A 23555-nucleotide genomic window follows, 5' to 3' on the forward strand; every position below is an offset into this window, starting at 1 on the left:
AGCAACCATAAGATATTAGTGAAATTATGAATTTATATTTTATGTGATATGATTTTTTTTTAAATTAATTACTTCCCTGAGGGATTAGTGGAATGTAACAGGGAACGCTTGGACACCTGAAGGATATTGTAACAACCCATTGATTGAAATACATATTCAATTGTGTTAAAAAACATTAGACAAAAACAATATAAAGCACAAGAAGGGAAAATGCACTAGACAAAAACAATCTCAGCCACAAGAAAGATCACAACTACTAATAGACACACGTCATTAAACAAAATGAAAACCAAAAGACCCTTTAAAATCCTGGTGACCTAGGTTGTTCTTGCAAGCTCACGAAGATTATGTTCGGGAACAGACATCAACTAAAATTGAAGAATGTTTGATGTCATGTCAGTTAAATTTGCCTAGTTACTAATTCTGTTTTCAGTTTTCTAAAGTTTAAGAATAATTTTACCTAATATGAATAGCATTTTTTATCAAAGTATTCTTTTATTCTCAACATTCTTCTTGAATAATACATTATATTCTCGTTAGTATTAAGGGGGGCAAATAGGTAATATTTTCTTTGAATAATTTAAACCTTAAAATAGAAACAAATTCAAAACTTGATGCGACTGTCATACAATTGAGAGGTTAAGCGCTATAACACTAGGTTTAATCTACCATTTTTTTACATTTGACAATGCCTGTATCAAGTCAGGAATATGACAGTTGTTGTCCATTCGTTGGAATTTTTCATTTGATTAGGGACTTTCCGTTTTCAATTTTCCTCGGAGTTCATTATTTTTGTGATTTTACTTTTAACTTTTAATTTAAATGTGCAGTTCAGATGTTATGAATAAAGCCATTTAGTAAAAAAAAATCAGATTACAAAAAAAATGTCAAACATTTTATTGGTGTTATTTGTTGCTGTAACATGGTCATTGTTTTTAAATTATTAGTTATTCATAAAGTTTAATTACGAGTGGGGATAAACTTCGTCGCAGGTATCACCAGCCCAGTAGTCAGCACTTCGGTGTTGGCATGAATATCAATTATATGGTCATTTTTATAAATTTTCTGTTTACAAAACTTAGTAATTTTCCAAAAACTATGGATTTTCTTACCCCAGGAGTAGATTACCTTAGCCGTGGCACAACTTTTTGCAATTTTGGGTCCTCAATGCTCTTCAACTTTGTATTTATTTGGCTTTTTTATTATTTTGATATGAGCGTCACTGATGAGTCTTATGTAGACGAAACGCGCGTCTGGCGTATAAAATTGTAATCCTGGTACTTTTGATAACTATTATCATTCCTTTTTAACTTTGACTTGTTTGGATTTATAAATATTTTGATATGAGCGTCACTGGTAAGTCGTATGTAGACGAAACGCGCGTCTGGCGTACTAAATTATAATCCTGGTACCTTTGATAACTATTATCAAGGTAGGTAGGTAGAATATGAGGAGTTGCAAACATCGTCGAGTATTTCCAATGGTAAATGATGTTAAAGGGATTTGGTGTGATTGCCAATTAGACAACTCTTCACTAGAGATCAAATGACACAGAAATTAACAACGATATGTCACCGCATGCCTTTCAACAATGAAAAAATCCCAAACATGTTTGTTTCAGTAATCATTCATTTCGGTTATCATATAAGTTATTTTTTGGACAATTAGATAACAGTTTTTCAAAACCTATCGCGAAAGGAACGAAACAATTTAAGGTATTTCACATGAATATTCCTAACATGAAGTCAAGTTGTTAAAATGTTTAAAACACCAATTCAGTTTCTATGCAGCAACATCCAGCAGCGCCTGCATACGTAGTACATACTAGTATATCCCTGTTAATACGATATTCCGGGGCTTGTATTTTCTAATCATGAATTCATTGATAAAGGATTACTGCTCATATGAAAGCTATAAACCCATGAGTTCCAAGTGTTGAATTTTAATTCATCCCTTTGTATATTTTACGGACGCCATCATGAGTTTGTTCACGATTAAGGAATATGTGTTGTACAAATAGTCTGTTATGCTCTAATTGTCGTAACTACAATCGTCCTCAAATATGAATTTTCAAATAAGACTTATCATTGGGTTTTATATGAACAGCACGATTGATGCCATTTGTGGAGCAGAATATGCTTACTCTTCTTGAGGACCTGAGATCACTCCCAGATTTTAGTTGGGTTTCAATCTTTGGTTTTCTATGTTGTGTTTTGAATGACAGTTGTTATCCATTCATTTAATGTGTTTGAGCTTTTGATATTGCAATTTGATTACTGACTTTCCTTTTTTGCATTTTTAGTTTCCGTATTATCCTTTAATTTTGAGCTCACTATAGGACAAATAAGATTCAAGCACTCTTTGAATTTTGAGTTATTAAGTGACAGGAAATCATCAAACTATCATTATATTATCTGCTTATACTCAACAAAATGTATAACCTCTAATATTTAAACATTTTAAAACATTTAGAATAAGTTAACCAAGCAAATTAAGTACTACATGATGGATGGAAGGATAAAGAAACGGACAGAAAGATGTAAGAAAGGACAAACAGAGATAAAACAATACCCTTCCACATTTGGATAAAAAAAATGGAAAACTGTTTCAAACCAAATCTATCAAAATGAAAAAAATTAAATGAACGATCAATATAGAGACATGAAAACACCTTAAAATGAAAAAAACTTTTGGGAGCAAGCTTAGATATAAAAAATTAAAGATTCTTTAGGGATCACACCCACTAATAAATTAATTGGGATATTTTCATAAGTGAAACTAAAACTAGAGGCTCTTTTAAAAAAAGGCTCTGTTGCTAGAATATAGTTCGATTGAGATCTCTGTTGCTGATCTTGTTTACTCATCATTTATATTGTTTACAGTTTTCCCTTGTAATGTTTGTTAAAAATACAAACTAATGGGTAAAAAACACACTTCAAGACCAATAACTCTTACATTGAGTTAACTAACAATTCGGCTTTACTCTATGCTAATTATAAATTTTGTCTTGCTGATTTTTTATAATAAATAAATAAATTCTATGCAGATTTGACTGACAATTTCTGTATTTTTGATATGTTGCAAATCTTGTCCTGCTCATTATTTTTACTTTTTATATCTCTTCTTTATGTACCAGAGTTAGACATTAAAGCACTGTTTCAGATTTCTTTTGATTATTTTTAATTTTAATGCAAAAATCTCAATCAAACATATTTTTTTTTTGGTTAAAAGGATCATGTAAATATTGCAGAAGATTAATTTAAATATGTCTAAGGTGATTGTGTTTTTACAGTATTAAAAAAAAACTAGAACAATAACACTGAATGTCAATTTATTCTTAAATGTAACATTTTCACATTTTAAACAAAATTGCATTTCAGTCTCCCTCATAATCCATAACAGAAAAAGCTGGAGAAAAACATGCTGGCCTAAAAGTGGCCATGGCAGTATTGGCTTCATTCATAAACTAAATGTTCTGCTATCTGGTTACTGTCAGCTTAAAGGCTGGACTGGCATTGTCATGGTTAATATCTATAAATAAAATAAAAGATTATTAAATAGATATCAAAGGTACCAGGATTATAATTTAGTACGCCAGACGCGCGTTTCGTCTACATAAGACTCATCAGTGAGGCTCAAATCAAAAATATTTATAAACCCAAACAAGTACAAAGTTGGAAGAGCATTAAGGATCCAAAATTCCAAAAAGTTGTGCCAAATACAGCTTAGGTAATCTATGCCTGGGATAAGAACATCCTTTTAAAATTGATTTTTAATAGACTAAAGTGGCAAGATTAAATGAAGTGTTTTTAAAACTCATGGAGTAAGGTCCACCAGAAACATTCAAATATATGCAAAAATAAAATGTTATTTAAAATACTGGAAAATGGAGACAATTCTAAACAATTCCATGATAACAATTTCAAACCTCCTATACATTTTCATTTGGTGTGTGAGGTTTTGAAAACCATAGGAAAATTTGATAATAAAGGATGTCATTTTTGTAGATTTTGGATTTTAAAGTTTGAAAGCATTGAAAATTGTTAAACCAGACTTAAATTAATTCCTTAATACCATGCACAATTTCAATATATGTGCATTCTATTTATGAGCTTTCATAGATAGGGATTGGAACCTGTAGTAGGAGTGAATTATTTAAAATAAGTACCTTCTTTTCAAAATTTTGCTGAAAAATTGTTATGTTCTCATATCAGAGAAAATAAGAAGAAAAATCAAAAAATATTCCATAATAGCTGGCGAACAACTTAAATGTGAGTGCAATCTGTATGTGGAGCTTCAAATACTAAAGGAGGACCTAATAAACAAACTAAAGGCTCTAAAGAGCCTGTGTCGCTCACCTTGGTCTAGGTGAATATTAAACCGAGGAAGCCGATTGAAAATTGGCTATAAAGGGCAATAACTCCTAAAGGGGTCAACTGACCATTTTGGTCATGTTGTTTTATTTGTTAATCTCACTTTGCTGATCATTATTGCTGTTTACAGTCTACCTCTATCTATAATAATATTCAAGACAACCAAAAACAGCAAAATTTCCTCAAAATTACAAATTCAGGGGCAGCAACCCATCATCAGATTGTCCAATTCATCTAAAAATTTCAGGGCAGATAGATCTTTCACCAGATAAACAATTTTACCCCATGTCAGATTTGCTCTAAATGCTTTGGTTTTTGAGTTATAAGCCAAAAACTGCATTTTACCCCTATGTTCTATTCTTAGCAGTGGCAGCCATCTTGGTTAGATGGCCGGGTCAACAGACACATTTTTCTAAACTACATACCCCAAAGATGATTGTTACCAAGTTTGGATTAATTCAGCCAAGTAGTTTCAGAGGAGAAGATTTTTGTAAAAGATAACTCAGATTTACGAAAAATTGTTAAAAATTGACTATAAAGGGCAATAACTCCTAAAGGGGTCAAGACCTGATAAACAATTTACCAAAAGCAGATTTGCTCTAAATGCTTTGGTTTTTGAGTTATAAGCCAAAAACTGCATTTTGCATTTTACCCCTATGTTCTATTCTTAGCAGTGGCTTAATTTGGATTAATTTAGCCCAGTAGTTACAGAGGAGAAGATTTTTGTAAAAGCTAACCACGATGGACGACGACAGACGCAAAGTGATGGGAAAAGCTCACTTGGACCTTCGGGCCAGGTGAGCATAAAAAAGGTAATAACTTTTCAATGCCCAACCTGCCTGAACACCATAACATAGGAAGCACAAGTTTCACTTATACATTTACCTCACATGATTTCAAATCAAGAGTGTGGATAATATAGAGATTTATTCAATGTAGATGAATTTTAAACAAAGTGGTATTTTGCAGCCATAACTAGTGTTAATTTCTTTTCAGTTAATCTAGATTTTTTGTTTGTAAAATTGGATAGCTGTATCAGTGTTGGATACCTACCAACTCCTGTTACACCTAAATATGCACAATAAAATTGAGAATGGAAATGGGTAATGTGTCAAAGAGACAACAACCCGACCATAGAACAGAAAACAGCAGAAAAATTCCTGCACTGGGAGGCGTCCTTCAGCTGGCCCCTAAATACATATTTATACTTGTTCAGTGATAATGAATGCCATACTAAACCTCAAATTGTACACAAGAAACTAAAATTAAAAATAGAACAAGACTAACAAAGGCCAGAGCACAATACTTACTCTAGTTTTCTTATTAAACTGAGCCCCACATTCCTCCTGTATCAAGTTGTATGGTAGATATATATCTAGATAATACACATTGGATCTAGTCTGAAGGAAGATTCTATCCTCTCCTATATCTAACTCTAATGAGGAGGTTAATTTCTGAAATATAATATCTGTTCTGCAATAATTTACATAAAAAAGAGTCAACTAATTGAGTTGAGGTATACCTACATTTTAGTTAGCAACTGATTTTTTTTTAATTTTGATTTACAACATCAAAACTTTATTTCTAAATAACAAGAAAATCAATGTTGTTCATATAAACCACTTTTTAATATCAGTCTGGGAAAAAAATTCTTATATGTCAAATTTGAGATTTTCCAGACAAATGCTACTTGTAAAGAAACTAAAGTAGTTTTGTGGATTCATCCATTTCGTGGTTCACCTGCACCAACAAATCCATGAAAACTAGTATTCAACGAAATAATTGAATCCACAATATGGTTTATAATCTATACTTACAACTTTTGGAAGATTGATTTCTGCTACTAAAAATTCTGGATGACCAACTGGAGGCTCTTGAATTATTCTAAAAAGTGGTTCCTCTCCCCTGAAATATATAACACATAGACATATATAAAGGACTGTTTAAATTTGAAAGTTTTGTTTCAAGGAAATATGTTTTGCTAAAATTGGCAGTACTATGTTCTATCAAATTTACCTAAATGCAACTTAACCCCAACTTGCATATTTTTGAGAGACAAAGAAACAATTAAATAGCTAAAAGTGATAGTAAAACAATATACCATGTTTGATATATAGATTTTTACACTGCAACAAGTGTATTACGATATTTCTCCACTGGAGACAGTTAAATTTTATTATTTAAAGCGCGAGGCTTGCCGAGCTCTTTAAATAATAAAATTTAACTGTCGACAGTGGAGAAATATCGTAATACACGAGTTATAGTGTGGGAATCTGTTTCTCTAATGCTTTCTATTTTTCTTTTTCAAAGACTTTCAGAAAATTGTGCTCTTTATATGCAACGTCATCAGGCAAGGTCACCTTTTTTCATGACGTCACAATAGGAAAATTGAGAAGAAAACAAAACATTTTGACGTCATAATCAAATTTTGACTAATCATTTGCCGAGAACAGATTTTTCACTAGTGAGGAGAAATATTTTTGTCACACCGGTCAGGAAATGTGAAAATAGCACAAAAATTAGAGAAAATATTTTTCCTAACTTTAAATCCTTGAGAAACAGTTTCAACAACACAAATGACAGTCTGACATCCAACACGCAATGTCATATAAATATATCTGTGTCAGTACATTAATTTAAACTTGTTTTGAAGTAGTTTTACAATGTTCTAAATTCAAGACCATAATTATCTGCTATGTTTTTTTGTTAGCTTCTTATAACAAAAATATTTTCAATCTTCAATAATTAAAAAAAGTATTACACTGATATGTGACTTTTTTCAGCCAAAGGTAATGCATTCTTAAAAATAAATGAAAATTAAGCAAATATGATTTTCTAGGCTATAATATTTTTAACAATATTGTACCTAGCTCTCAGTTCTTCTTTTGTTGGTGGCTTTTTCTCTACTTCTTGTATAAGAGGATTACCCATACTACCATGTGGTGATCTATAATATATATATATATGTTAATTCTATTTTTAGTTTGGCAAAAGAGAGAAAGTTTACCACATTTTTTACAGCAAATGTAAGAGGAAAAAATCGAAATAACTAAAACTGTATGTGAGAAAATGTTAACAGGTATTGAGGAATATTTTAAGAGACACTTTTACAAAAGCATCTCTGCCTGTACAAAACACTTAAACAAAATATTTCCTACATTCCCAAAACTAAAATTAGCAATTTGGCAAGTATTGATCGATATAAAGGAAACAAACTGGAATAAACACAAAATCTGCTGTTTATGTTTATGGCATTAAAAAGCTCTTTTTTAAAACAGCTGTTGATCACAAAAACATAACATCAGTACTATTCATTACTGTACAAACCCATATTCATCCATATCCATTATAACTGGTTTAGACTGTTTCCTCACATTATGTTCCTGTAAAGTACCGATTGACTTTCTGTTCTTTAAAATAATCCATTCTGGAAAAAAAGGACAAGAATACAAACATTACACACGTCTTTATTATTTTTCACCAGAAACAAGAATGTACACGGATGCCCCAATCGCACTATCATTTTCAATGTTCAATGGACCATGAAATTGGATAAACAAGAATGTGTCCTCAGTACACGAATGCCCCACTTGCACTTTCATTTTCTATGTTCAGTGGACCGTGACATTGGGATAAAAACTCTAATTTGGCATTAAAATTAGAAAGATCATATCATAGGGAACATGTGTACTAAGTTTGAAGTTGATTGGACTTCAACTTCATCAAAAACTACCTTGACCAAAAACTTTAACCTGAAGCGGGACAGACGGACGAACAGATGGACGAATGAACGGACGGACAGATGGACAAACGAACGGACAGACAGATGGACGAACAGACGCACAGACCAGAAAACATAATGCCCCTCTACTTTTGTAGGTGGGCATAAAAAGTCATTAAATCCTCCAGAAGCAGGCCAAAACACAGAAATCAATCTTCCAAAGAGGAACTTTTAAATACCAAAAATATATGTTTATTCTGACCATGTACTAAATGCTCACACATTCGAATTTAAAGTGGCTCGTGCCTATTCGAAGTTTCTAACAGAAGTGCGGTATTTTTTTGTTATTTTAACAGACAGTGAATCAAATTGGTCGATAAAAAATAGTGAGTCACAGACCATTTAAGCTCAAAATTTATTACTTTTAAACAGGTATGTAAAAGAGACCATTTTTCAATGAAATGATAGGGAAAATAGAGGTGTTGACATATTTATATCGGAATATCAAAAAAGCGTTCTATGACAATTGGTCCAAAACCATTATATAAAACATAGGTCACCAATAAGGAAAAAAAATATTTTGCCTTAAAGCCCAAATTTTGGCAGGAAAATGGTGAAAATGGGTGAAATGTCATTTTGAGCCTTTAACAGATACATGTACACATGATTTAATATTTCTAATCAATCATAATATTAAAAAAAACAATATTGAAATTTACGACAAATACTTTTTGTGTGCATTATAATTCATGCGTGTAATAATGTGCAGTCGATCCCTGTCAAACTTCTGATGAAATATGAAATCATTCTTTTCAGTTGTCACAATAATTAAACAGGTGCAGTATCAACTTTTCAGAACAGTAAGTTATCATACTTCAGTCTATAACCACTAACAGAATTCTTAACTGTAAATCTTTTGAGTTAATTAAGTGTAGTGTCATAGCAGTGTCTTTGTACATAGAACAAATAGCTTTATGGAAATATGTGACACTACCAGTCCTGGGTACTACTTATACAAATTATTTTTATTTAATTGAAAAAGTAACAATAATAATTAAATAATAATAAACTTATATATTGTATAAGTAAATTTGTTAAATTCATGTTTTCTTATAAGATTTGAATTATCCCCCCTTAATTTTCTCAAAATATTTACTTTTAAAAGTTTAAAAGTTAACTCTTTTTACAATCTCTACAATTATTAAGTCTGGGAAGGTAAAACTTGTTAGCTCATATTTTTTATTATTAGAGTCTCAGTAAGTCAACAAAGAAACCAATTGCCTAAATATGTTTAGTCAATGTGCAAGGTCTTCAAAAATTGCTCCTTGGAGGCATGTAAATGAGATTTGTCTTGTCCATGAAATTACACTTCAATGATTAGTAAAGACAACTTCAAAGGATGGACAATTTAAAGTTCTATTAGAGCAAAGAATTCCTAAGAGTTTCAAGGAAAGAAGATCTATAACCCTGACAATGGAATTGCATTTGCAGTATTGCATTAGACATTCTCCTTTTGAAATTAAACAATTAAAGTTGTTATAAAGCATAATAGACAAATAGCGATGAGTTTTTTTTTAAGAACCAGTAGATGGCCACTCACTTCTATCAATTGTTGTTTTGAATTTGTCTTCTATACCCTCCATTGATACACTTAAGAAAAATGCCTTGAACACTTCACTGGTCTTCATTTTCTCTAAGAATTGTGTGTGGACAACAATATCATATACAGTACACCCACTACCACTCTTGTCCGTCTCAGCATGTGGTTCTCCTAAACTCATTGGAACTCGGAAACTAAACGGATCATCCGAGTCCAACAGCTTTAATAAATCATCTTCTGTAATGTCTCTTGGCTGAGGAACCTTTGGATTAAATAAATATTGAAGTAATTACAATGCAATATATATATGGTGTACACAATATTAAAATAACAATAAGATTTGCTTACTTTGCTACTCATCTGTCATATAAACTAAAAGGATATTATCTATTCCATCATTTTATCAAATGTTGGAGTTCACAAAATTTTCCTGTTTTAGCTTAATTTATTTCAAAATAACTGATATGAAAAAAGTTTAATGTTTAAATTAATGTCAAAGATGTCAAGATTGTTATGGGATAAAGACATTCTTTAGTTTCTACTTTATCCTTGTTAACGCCAGTGATTTCTGTGATGTTGTTGTGAGCGCTTTAATAGTTGTTATTAAAAGTTATGTCTGAACAGACTTGTTTACTAGTATATATCTTAACGTAAATTTCCCAAGTTTGAACCTCTACAAAAGCAACACAAATACACAAAAGTAATGAAAAGTACAGGAGTTTTTCTTGGTTAGCAACATGTGGAGAAGGAACTGCTTACCCTTCCAGAGTTTAACTGTTAGATATTGATATTCTTTCCTTTTTTCAATTTTTTGTCATGGTGTTGTTTGTTTTTATTTGATTTATGTTTTTCCATTATTGCCTGTTGGTATCTTCTCTTTCTTTGTTAATACAGTCTTTGACAAACATCAAATATCTAAATAAATCTTACCATTTTACTTTATAATTTTGATAAATAATTAATTAATTATATTATCTCATTATACAAAAGTAAGAAATTCGTTACACAGTGTGCAATTGTCCTAATTCGAAATTTATCATGGAAAAACAATAAAAAAGTGTCATAAAAAAATCAGGATAAATTGGTAACATGGTGTGTAGTTGTCCTAATATGAATATTAAATAAATGATAAGAATTACCTGATAGTTTTTCAATGAAAAATAACATTTTAAGAGATTAAGAGATGCACCAGCCTGATTATAACATCATTAATCATTTTGACTTACATTATCACAATGGCAAACATTGATAAAGATTTTCTGTCCAGAGTCATTCTTTGTCTTGACACAAAAACCTGCAAAAGATATAGTTGTATAATTATAGTCAATCTCATTTAATGTGGTTTCTCTAATAATTATATATATTTTGTACAACATAAAATGTTTTTGTCTACTTATGTCAGCAGTTTTATAATAGTTAGGAAAAAAAACAGGTATAGAATAGTCTTCTTTAAAGAAGTGGTACAAATATAATGTAGTTTTAAAAATTATCATCTAGACTATAATCAGAAATACTGGAAACCAACTAGTTTTTCCATGAGGTTGAACAATCGAAGAAACATATAGAGATTGTGGTAAATAATAACCTTTTACAAGAAAGCAAAAATTTCAAATAAACCAGTAAATTATGGCGATGTAAAATGGTTGAAGAAAAGGACGCTCAAAATACTTTTAATCAAGTCACATTTAGATGCAGATACTTCTTTGTCTACCACATTATTAAAGTTAGCTTAGGTCATAAACCTTTTTAAACTTTTCTTTCACATGCTATTGTCAGAGTATTCTGCACAAGGCAATGTCCTTAATTGTTTACATGTACTTTAATGCATAAAGATTAATCTTTACATATAAAATAATATTCAAATCCTATCCACATGTCTAATATAACTGTATTACCAGGTGATGGTACAACTGTTACATACGGAACTCCACCATAAGAAGGACTAGTATCACCTTCTTCTTTATTCTGAAATAATAACAGTTTACATTTAGGCAATATTTTGAATTAGAATTGTCTTCCTTTGACCATAATTGCAGTTTTAATTTTCAATAAAATAGTTTTCTTGACAAGTATGGTCTCAACATTCTCATTAATATTCTAAACCTGCCAGATTTTCTCACCGCTTACAAGTTTTAAGGTATATGCCAAAAACTGCAGCTTGTACCAAGTATTCTATATAAATACATGTTTGTGTAGCCACCCTAGTCATGTTTCTTGATGAATCAGAACATCAGAGATACCCCAAGAGCCATTCACACAATACACTGTAGTTTGTTTCAAAAGTGTTTAGTATAGTATGATTTTTTCTAACGAATGAGTGGTTTCAGAAAAGAAGAAAAAATAAAACCTACAAATGACATACATGTAACAGTTGCAACAACTCCAAATGGTTTGTATGAAATGAAATTTTCAAAGGCATGTAGATCTTTGTTTTGCTTATTTTTTTTCATTTCAATTTAAATCTTGCTTTTTTTTTTATGATACCTTTAAACTTAAAATACAGAATATGCTAAATTGACATAACTTCTTTTAAATAGATAAAACATTTATAAATTTTATTGATCAAGGTCTATATATCATGTACATGTATAATCTTTTGACAATTATTTTTGCTTTAGTTAAATTTCATCCAATGTACAATTGGTTTCAAGATAATTGGAAATTTCTACAATTTACATTTTCCTCTAGCACCTATAGGTTTTCATATAAAAGCAGACAACTGCATTATTGGCTTTAAAAAAACATGTCATGTACATGGTCATCACAAATAATTGTTCAAGATTCATTTATAAATTGTTTATAACAAAATCTGTCTCATGTCCACAATAGTTAGCAATGCAATAAAATACTAAGGAAATCAATATTAAAATAATAAATTAGCAAAAGGGCTATAGGCTGAGTAATGTTCTTCATGTTTCCAAAACAAAAAAAACATTTTAAAAATGTGCAAGGTATTTTAATAATGGTAAAGAACTTACTGTATCTAACATCAACTTGCTTAGAAATGCATTGGCTGCATCTTCATCTGTCATCTCCGGATTTAACATCTTTTATTTGATTTCAGTCCTGCAATATACATTATACATGAAATGCATACATTGCATGTCAAACTTTTACATAATTAGGAATCAAGAATAATAAATAAAATTCAAACCAAACACTTTATCCTTTCACCATATACACTATTAAGATTGACTATGCATGATTGCAATTTAAATATGAAGGCATAACACAATGTAAAACAAGAATGAAAATAGGGGGATGCACTGAATTTTACAGGAATTGTTTGGAAATTTGATGCTGGTGATTTTTCTTGTAACAACTATTCTGGAGGCCAGTATAGTTCATGGAATGTGTAGGCAGACTTTTTCAGCCATCAGATTATTCTACCACTTTTTGTTCAATAATTTTGGTTCTTTAAAATTATGAAAAATTATTTGCTCTGAAACATCACCATGATGACAACACTATCTCACAGAGTTCTCTAACTATGAAGATCAAAGAGAAGTAATGTACCACCAAGTATCAAAAGAACTAGAAATATGCAACATCAACATAGGCACCATACTGTACTTCCAAGACTTAATTATGAAAGTACAGATCATGAGTTTTAATGGAAGTCATAAATTGTTTCACATATCACAAACAAGACGATTTGACACACCAAACATCCTCAGCCTCAATCATAAACAGCAAAGACAAATTACATTACTTGGAGAAAATTAAACAGAGAAAGTTCCACATAGTGTTTGAAATTTACCAATCAGAACAGTTTGAGGATTCGTAATTGAATAAGGAATTAATAAACATAATTGCCAACCTATACAAATGCTAATTATTCATTGATTCTGAACCTTTGGTTAAAATAATTCTTGTTCCCAATCATGTACATGTATTTCAATATTATAAAATTGAAAATGGAAATAGGGAATAAGTCAAAAGAGACAACAACCCATCCACAGAGCAGATAATAGCCGAAAGCCACCAATGGGTTGGATTCCTGTGGGCCTAAAGCTAGCCCCTTAATAAATTTGTGTACTACATTTGTATGTATGTACATTGTAGTTCAGTGAAAATGGAAATCATACTTAACTCCAAAACATATAAATGAACTAAGATTAAAACACCTATCTCTCTGGTCAAACCAACTCTAGAATATGCAAGTGCAGCATGGGACCCTCATACCACTGAGGACATGTATATATATTATATATATATAAACTAAAACAAGTACAAAGGAGGGCCACTAGGTTTGTAACAAACTACACTGACAAAACACTGGGGTGAGTTACAAAAATGATGAAGAAACTAGGATGGGAACCACTAACTAACAGACAAAGTAACCATCGACTTGACATGCTTTACAGGATCCAGCAAGAATTAATGGACATTGATGGTATTTCTACTTCCACCCAAAAAATCGACGTACTAGAGGCAAACTAGGTTTATACCAACTACCATCACACCATATCATAATGGATAGTATATACATTGTAAGTTGTACCACTTCTTCCCTCGGACTAAAAATACAAGAGTTGAACCAACTCCTAACAGCTTAAACAGAAGCTAGATGACAATAGAGTGGTTCCAGAGTGCACTATCCAACAAAAGCGCACCCAAGAAATTAACACCATACAGTACTGTACATGAAGACAGCACCCAAGTGTACATAGTTTAAATCAAACGAGTCTAAATTGAAAACTACGTGTCCGTTCAAACCTATGATTTAAATGTATATATATCGGAATGTTTTATCTGTGAATAGTTATTGGATAATTGCCGTCTCATTCTCAGTCTAGTGGACTTGTAACATTCTAATAGGAATCTAGCCTACAGTAAGAAAGATATTATTTTATGTAAGCATTTCACACTTTATATTTATATGAATGCATTTTTTGGCTAGTTTGTTTACTTTTTTATAAGTTTGTTAGAGTTTAAAGCTATCCATGACACTCAAGTCGTATTAACTACCAAACTTGTATGTATGTGCTTATGAAAATGTTTTATTGTTTGTGGCTAAAACAGTTGAAGTTAGTCCAAATATCTACTATACGATGTACAAAAAATAGATCTATAGTTCAGATGTCAGTGATGTTCTTTCATTTGTGTTTGATTCGCATCTGAAACAGATATATGAATGATTTTAGACCATATGTATATTTACACAGTATTCTTTAATATGGTTTCTATCTTTGAACTGTCTAAACTTGTTGATTCTACCGGCTAAAGAAGAAAAAGCATGGAATTTCCTGATGTTGTCAAACAAACATGGTGTAATATCCGAAACAAAGTCGGTGCGCTTAATTTTACAAGTCTACTGAGATTGTGTCTTCTCCGGATCATTCAAAATATCACTTCACATATTTATTAAGTTGAGTTAATAACGCACCACAACGAATCTTAAAATTTATTTTAGGTATAGTTTAATTGGCATAATTTAATACTTAAAGGTTTTGTTAGTGAACAATTATTGAAATGAAAAGAACTTGTATGGCGTTGATCAGAACGGTATTTGGAACTGCGTAAAATCATTTCGCTTTGTCACTTGTGCTTTATATGTATTATTTAACTTATATATCGTATAGAATCATATTCAAAACAGTGTGGTCCTGGCCATTGATTGACGACCTAAATTATCCCATTGACTGGGACAGATTAGGTGAACGTTTATCGGTAACAATCACTGCTCACTATGTACTTGTTAAAGACACTGAATCTCACGGTGGGGTCACCAAAGGTTCTCAACACCTAAAAAAAGCAATTCGAAAAACGAATCCGGAATAATACGTTGTGTTGATTTATATCAATAATATAAATCAAAACATAAAGGTTATTCCTGAATAATTTTTAGAATTATTTTATTATTAAAGGCGTTAAGAACCTTTGGTGACCCCACAGTTTAAATTCTATAATAAGTAAGAAGTGAGCAATGGTCGTTACAGACAAACGTTCACCTAATCTGTCCCAGTCAATGGGATAATTTAGGTCGTCAATCAATGGCCAGGACCACACTGTTTTGAATATGATTCTATATATAACTCTCTTTGTTCGATCTGAGAACAGTATATCTAACATATATGTTCCTGGTTCGATTGGCTTTATAACTTTACAAGAGTGCAATAAGAAAAACCAGGGAAAAGAAATTCCAATGCCGGCGTACACAGTTTATATGAATGAACCAAAGATATTATGAAGGACCATACAAATACCTACAAAAACCAGAATTTGATCACACATGATGTCTAGCGAATTGTTTTCATATGCCTACGTTAAACATGAAAAACGAATCAATACTTTAATAATTCCCTTTTAAGCCATAATTATGTTTCTCTTTATGAAAACTGTTAACACCTAGCATTAACTGTCTTTCCTATAAAAGAGATGCCCGTAATGAATAGTGCTGCATGGAGTTTTTTTCATAGAACGAATGAAAGAAAACCCACTGTTGCATATACGTCATTGTGTACACCTAGCAACTAAAGTAAATACCAATGTCCGGTTATCGCGTCAGTGTCCTCCAAAGGCGAGAGATATTGATAAACATAGAAGTAATTATACTGACAATTATATATCCGATTATTGCATCAATCTTTATTATACAATGTTATTACAACAATGTAATTACTGCTAGCTATCAAGGACGTTATCACACATTCCCATATTGGAAATCAGATTTTTAAATACAAATATAACGATCTCTGCTACAATGTTCAATGCAAACAATTCAGTTTACATTTACAACCAACAATTAATTTTACCAAGTATTTCCATTTCCATAAAGGTGTTGAATATCGCTTGATATCGCTGAACTGGAGTTATTATGACATTTCGATGCAATAACTTTTTAACGAGCCTTTGGTGTCCAAAGTAATTATAAACCTACGTACGCTATTTGATTATTTTTAATTTTTTTGGGGTGGTGGATCTAATCACTTCTATTAGCAGCAAGGCTAGCTATACGTTCAGTAGTCCAAAGTCGTACTATGGATTGCATTCGCCATTTTTACACTTTTCAAGCTCTCAACAAACGCGTTAGAATGGAATCAAATATTGTGACAAAGAGGTTTGCCAAAGACACGACGAAGTTACTATATCGACGATATCAACGATATCGTATCGATGTAGATATTAACTTAATAACTGTATACCCCATTCGTCAACTTCACCAGTTGCATGCCCCAGTTCATCTGTATATATCGATATCGACGTTAGTCGTATCAACATCGATGTGCACGTGTTTACTATAAAGCCCTGTTTATTTAATTCATTATTACAATAGTAAGTTGTACTGGGTCATGTGTAGGTGTCGATATCAACGGTATCGACGATCTCCGATCGATATTAGCACTTAACTTAATCTGCTCTGAGCATAATAAGGTTCTATTCCTTTGAAGATTCTTAAGTAAATGTTGTCGATATCGACATTGACATTTCAATTGTCCGTGTAATGTGTAGCATCCATGTTTTACTCTGCATAGAACTGACGTTGTGTTCATCTTAAACTAGTGTCAATATCATCATGTAAATTTTCCCTCGTAATTTTTTCCTTCAAATGTAATGATTTGATTTATCACTTTATATGACATTTTTCTTATTTGTATACACGAATATTAATTTGATTATGTTGTCGATATCGATTCCCCTTGCAATGTGTAGCATCAATTCTTTACTTAGTATATATTCAACATAGAATTCATCTTAAACATGAGTCGATATCGTTGATATTGACGATTTCGATTCGATATCGACATTTAAATTTTTACTTTTAGTGTGTTACAGTTGTTCTGATTCATAACTTTGTATTAGTTTCAAACAACAGTCAATATCAAAAATGTTGATTCAAAAATTCAGATGTCTTAATATGCTTACTTTGCAACCATTTTATGCAAGCATAGATTATGCCTAGTTCATTTCGCAACATTAGCGTTTAAAAATTCCTTCTAACTTTGTTCTTTTTATTTATCAAAAACGTGTTTCATAGATCTTAATTTGTTTCATTTGTATCCAATTTTTGCAAGTGTCTTGTCAAAAAATAGATATGAAGCATAAAAGTTGCTCTTAGCTTTCCTATTTATATAGATATATGTTAAAGACAAGAATTCATTGTGAATCTGATAGCAATTGTTAAAAGGTAATAACAAATTCTGCTTAAGAAGTTGACAAAGAAATGAAAAGTATACTCATAAAGATGTTATTGAGATTAAGGGCCAAAATTGTCCGCTACATTCAATCTCCACGTGTATGCTTTCCACTTTGCGGGTGCGATTACTGCCTTGTAGCGGCATAAGCCTGCTCTATTTTGAAATCTACAAGGGTGTCTTTTACGTGCAAGAGATATGGCTCTCTCTTAACATGGGTCAGCCATTTATTTTCCCCTTCCGACGGACTATCATCGTTTCCTCAAGACCATACTCGCAAACGGTGTCGAGGGAGATCCGAAAATTCAGTCCCTGAAATTTTCATCCCATACGTTAACGAGCAAAACCCATACCGCATAGTATACACTATAAAAGCCCTGAAATAACAAATGTAAAACAATTAATGCGTGAAAAACAAACGGCCTGATTTATGTTTAAAACGATAAACAAAAACAAACTGATATCGCTTTGACACACAGTTCTACTATTTTTGAAGTCTCTAACAAAGCACGATCTACTGGAAGTTCGAATTCTTAGCGAGTCTAATAATGGTTGTAGACAAAACGTACTTCAATAATCCTTTTGATAAATGGTGAAAGCAAGATGGGAATCCACACAAATTTGTTGCATTTTACACATTTAATATCGAAGCCTATTAAGAAGAGACATTTTTTTTTCAGAATTTAAGCTTGCAACAAAACATATGGTTTTTTTTTCTTACCTTACGATATCGACATCTTGTATATACAGGTTTGTCATAGATGTATTCCGGAAAAACTATTCGAAATCGTGTCGACATTGTCGATATTGACGATATCGACATCTGGGTATGTCTTGGTTAGTCATGGATGTTTGAAGAAAATGTCGATATCGTTTTGATATCGTGTCGACATTGCCGATATCTTTGATATCGACATCTAGATACATCTTGGACTTGATTGGTGACAAAAAGACTAAGTCTAGGTGAAAAAAGTAAGTTTCCTGTAGTTATTATAAAAATCGCAAATCTCCGTCGCAAAGGGGAAATGTGACCATATCAAGTCATAATTGATCAAACGAATAGTCAATTGAAATGTAGCAATTTCGAAACACGTTATGGGATAGGTCAATCAAAGTTGTCCTTCACCGGTTTGACCAACCAATAAGCTCTACTTCATGTGCGCATCTATCCGCGATCGGACCCTGCACATGAGAAACATACATGTAGATATAGAGAGATAAAGAAAAACCGATTACTCACTAGTGCATCTTGATCGTTTTGCAGTAAAGGACCTACTGTGTTTGATTTGAACACCCATCTATCGCAACAATTTAAGGAATGAGCATTAGACGACATCGCCATTGTGATACGAAAGATTTGATTTATTGAATGAAAGGACCATACAATTAAAAACAAACAAACACAAACATTGACCGATATATGCTGTAATGATGTTCTTTTTAATTTATTAGAATGTATATTTATAAATACATGAGCAGCAGCTTCTTAGTAACGTTGGTGTATACAGTGGCTGATTTGTGAAAGGAGGCGCAAGGCCACATGTGTACCTGTGATAAAAGAAATATTTTGCAGAAAATTTCCAAAAAGATCTTATCGCTACGCGGGTCGTCGAGATTTTAACCAATATGAACAGTATGGGCTTTGGTTATTGTTGAAGGCCTTGTCGTACGATGACCTAATGTTGTTTTAAATGTCTATCTCTTCAGGTCTTTTTTTTATGCGATTATGGCACAGGCACTTGTCTCAGAATTTTTTTTTCCTATATACCTTATTATAACACAAGGTATATAGGGAAAAAAAATTCTGAGACAAGTGCCTGTGGATTATGGACTTTCCGAATTGATTTTCCTCTGAGTTCAGTATTTTTGTGATTTTACTTTTTTGTAGAGAGTTGTTTCATTGGCATATTTTTTTTATTGTTCAGTCCATTTTTTGTTTTCGAAACCTGGATCCACATCTGGTATATGTAATCACTGACCAGTCAAAGAATGTCAAACGGCACTATAATATAACTTGCATGATTGTTAATATATATAGAAAGATGTGGTGTGAGTGCCAATGAGACAACTATCCATCCAAATGAGAATTTATAAAAGTAAACCAATATAGGTCAATGTGTCAAAGTATATTTGTTCCATCTAACAGAAGTTCCAGTGGAAACTTTATTATAAACATTGTCATAATACCTGTACCTGTCGGAACAAATATTCTATACTATTTATTCCGTTAGGAACATCTACTGTAGTATTTATTCCTGTAGAAATAATATTCTAGAATAGTTTTTCCATTTGGGAGTTATATTATAAAGGAACTTTTATTCCGTGACAAATGTACGGCCTTCAACACGGAGTCTTGACTCACACCGAACAACAAGCTATAAAGGGCCTCAAAACTACTAGTGTGAAACCATTCAAACGAGAAAACCAACGGTCTAAGCATATAACTACATGTAAATATTTACTGCAAATGACAAGGTAATGAAATGTATCAAAATAAAAACAACTCATGTACTCAACGTATATTTAAGCCAGAAACCTAGATTTTAAACTCCGTGGTAATATTGAGTCATGTGTATTGATTTATATAATGTATATTAACTGGATACAATAGACTTATGTGTTCGTGGTCTTACAGTTATATTTATGAAATACTATCCTAATTTGGGGTTCTATAAACGTTTGATTAGCACTAGGTATTATTGAATATTATATAAACTTCGAACTATGTGGAATTTTTTTTGTCATTAAGCTGGCTCGCGGGTATAAAAAAAATCGATGTGGTTTGGCCACAGATGACTTTAAAAATGTTTATATCATCGACAGAGCTGCAAATTATCTCCCTTTAGTACAAAAATGTCATTTTTTGACGTTTAAATTGAAATATCTTTTAAGCGATTTCTATAATTTAGTTCTTTTTTTATTTCGATATTACCAATACTTCTCCTATTAGTTCAACAGAAAAAAAGGACATTTAACAAAAATGTATGTTTCTTTCGGAAGCAGATTGTGAGCTTAAATGAACGGTGACCCCATATTTTTATTTGGTATTTAAGCAAAATCCCATATTATAAAAAAAAGTTGATTTAGACCCGCGATCCCCCTTAAATGAGGATTTGTGGCTCATTTTCTTGTTGTGGCTTATTATGTCAAACACTATTTTAGATAGGTAAAAAAGCTTCTGTCTTTTTAACGCCACTTTTATGCAAATAAGCACGCTTTTGGACTATTTCGTGGCGGCAAGTTTTATTTGGTGGAGGAAGCCGGAGTGCCTAAAAAAACACCGACATTCGATAGGAAAACTGTCAATCCTTGTCACGAGACCACCCACACGTGCGGGTTTCGAACTCACAACCTCAGTGTTGACTGGCTAGTGATTACGGTATGACTGTGACAATTTATACCACTCGGCAACTGAGGGCCCTTCAACACCTTTGATAATTTCTACAAAACTTGGTGTGAACAATTGTAATGGTATCATACATGAATGCTATTTTAGCCCAGGTCAGTCGCCAAACATGGCCACCATGGCTATAAAAATAAAACACAGGGATGAAATGTATTTATTGTCCTATATATTTAAACAATAAAAGGTAGGAGAAAATCGAACAGGGACAAACATGCACGGAATGCCAAGATCTACCTAATTCCTAATGTGATGTTTCGATAATCTTCTAATTCATTTGATTCCTAAGACATGAAATCTTTAAAAGTTTAAAAATAACTAATACCAGCAAAAAAGGGACAGGAAATAAGATTTACAAATTGGTCAACACAATGTTACCGAAACCAACAATCAACTTCTTATGCCGGGTAATTTCCGTTATATGACGATTTTTATGAAATGTGTGGGAGTTTTTGGTTAATTTCACAGGGGTTTGTTACAACTGCCGGGTTTACTATCCATACGAACCCCTAACAGTTTGTTTAGGGGTTCGTATGGATTTTGTTAGGGGTTCGTATGGATAGTAAACCTGGCAAATGTGTTAATATCTTATCGAAAACTATATTAAATTTTTAATAGAAGAGGATTCTTTTTTTTTTTGCTTTATTCTTGAAAATCATCATCGATATGAAGAAACTGTCATCAGTAAAATGACCATCAAAACACGAAATGCAAAACGTAATATGCAAAACCAAGATAGTCAATCGCCTATCTAGGAGTTATATTGCCCTGGAATGTTAATGTTTACTCTTTTTGTGCGATTGGCTATTCTTATAGATTGATTGATTGATTGATTGATTCTCTTTATTTCCTCCATTATACTGAAGATTTACATTTTATAACACAAATATACTAATTACAAGTAATGAACAACATATAATTACAGACTACAATTAAAGCACACACAAACAAACACAAAAAAAAACCAATGTTACTAATATATATGTATATCTATGTGCTACATTTGTTTAGTTAAATTATTTCGGTGTCCAAAATTAAACCTATGCTCAGATAATTCGACTTTAAATTTACCGTACAGATGAAATAAATGATCTGCCAAGCAACACATCATGTTTCCCCAGTTGTCAGAGTTCACAGATTGCATAAAATCTGTAATACCACCAAGTAAGGCTACGATTATATCGCTATCAGTTTGCTGAAAAAAGCGTACAGATTCCTGGACTGGTAAAACATCAACTATTCCGTAAAACATGTTATTTCTTGCATCCAAAAGTTTTTCACAATATAACATTAAGTGTTGAACGACATCTGTAGAATAACAACCGCACAAAGAGCACTGGCCATCCTTTATTGCTATTGAGCCAAGTTTTACTATGACTAATAGTTTATAATTCAAATGCGGATAGACAACGGCAAGACGTAAAAGTCTGTGAATAGTTAATTTGTTTTGAATTTTGTAGTAACGACAAAGTTCTGGTCGACACTGTATTTTCTTCACGGATTTCAATTGATTGATTCACAATTTTGGACCATAGTTTTTTATCCGGGATATATAAGTCATCCATGTAACTCTCAAGAAAGGAATGCATGTCATATTTTGTTAGAGTTTTTATTAAGTCGTATGTTATAGAACGTTTATCGGATTCACCAAGCAAAAGTTGACTAAGACGTAGAATAAATAATTGTTTATGAGTTGTATTGGATTTAGCTCTGAGCAACCGTCCGAGGAACAATAGTTTGAATTTATCGATGAGTCCTTGTATAGACCATAGTCCTACAGTACTTGTACAAGAATCAGTAGGCGATCGTTTATCTAGACCCAATACAAATCGTACGAAGTATCGTTGTGTTTGCTCTAACATTTTGGTTTCAGCAAATGTTAACGTTCCCCAAAGCTCACACGAGTAAAGTGCAGTTGGTAACACAATACGTTTCCAAATAGTGGTATTTGTAATTGAGTTCATGCCACTCCGATTAAGTCCAATACTGTATAGAGAATGAAGATTCATTTTCATCTTTTTACACGCCTTATCAGTACGATCGTATGATTTCATATTACTATCAATCAAAGTTCCAGCATAAATAATACTTTGCTTCATAGGGACCTTTGTTTCACCCAGACAAAACTCATACTTGGACTCATTATGTTTTATAGTAGTTTTTGCTGGTTTGAATAGAAGGTGAGTGCTCTTAGTTGCGTTGTATTTCAACCGCCATGTATATAGATATAGGAAGATGTGGTGTGAGTGCCAATGAGACAACTCTCCATTCAAATAACAGTTTAAAAATTAAACCATTATAGGTTAAAGTACGGCCTTCA

The 23555-nt window shown here is 32.1% G+C and overlaps 1 protein-coding gene across 3 annotated transcripts; it reads right to left on the reverse strand.

Annotated features, from left to right (window-relative positions):
- Window positions 1–3314: 3314 nt before the first annotated feature.
- LOC134716266 (PIH1 domain-containing protein 1-like) lies at window positions 3315–14991 on the reverse strand. Of its 3 annotated transcripts, none has more exons than XM_063579168.1 (10): window positions 14915–14991; window positions 12673–12760; window positions 11590–11659; window positions 10921–10988; window positions 9695–9956; window positions 7701–7800; window positions 7240–7320; window positions 6191–6278; window positions 5684–5827; window positions 3315–3531 (listed from the first exon to the last, which is right to left on the reverse strand). In XM_063579168.1, exons 2-10 carry the CDS (start codon window positions 12739–12741, stop codon window positions 3493–3495), a joined length of 921 nt encoding a protein of 306 aa, XP_063435238.1. In that variant the 5' UTR covers window positions 12742–12760; window positions 14915–14991; the 3' UTR covers window positions 3315–3492. The 3 variants fall into 3 exon arrangements, with proteins under 3 accessions (XP_063435238.1, XP_063435220.1, XP_063435228.1); XM_063579150.1 differs by having other exon boundaries at window positions 14859–14985; XM_063579158.1 differs by having other exon boundaries at window positions 14844–14971.
- Window positions 14992–23555: the final 8564 nt, after the last annotated feature.

Source organism: Mytilus trossulus, chromosome 1, assembly GCF_036588685.1.
Source record: "Mytilus trossulus isolate FHL-02 chromosome 1, PNRI_Mtr1.1.1.hap1, whole genome shotgun sequence".
Lineage (NCBI taxonomy): Eukaryota > Metazoa > Mollusca > Bivalvia > Mytilida > Mytilidae > Mytilus > Mytilus trossulus.

Coding starts and splice junctions, on each gene's coding strand:
- LOC134716266 (XM_063579168.1), bottom strand. CDS start 12,741: ATGTTAAATCCGGAGATGACAGATGAAGATGCAGCCAATGCATTTCTA. Junction 7,801..9,694: donor CAAAACAACAATTGATAGAA/GTGAGTGGCCAT, acceptor CTTTTTTTCCAG/AATGGATTATTTTAAAGAAC. Junction 6,279..7,239: donor AAAGAAGAACTGAGAGCTAG/GTACAATATTGT, acceptor TATATATTTCAG/GGGAGAGGAACCACTTTTTA.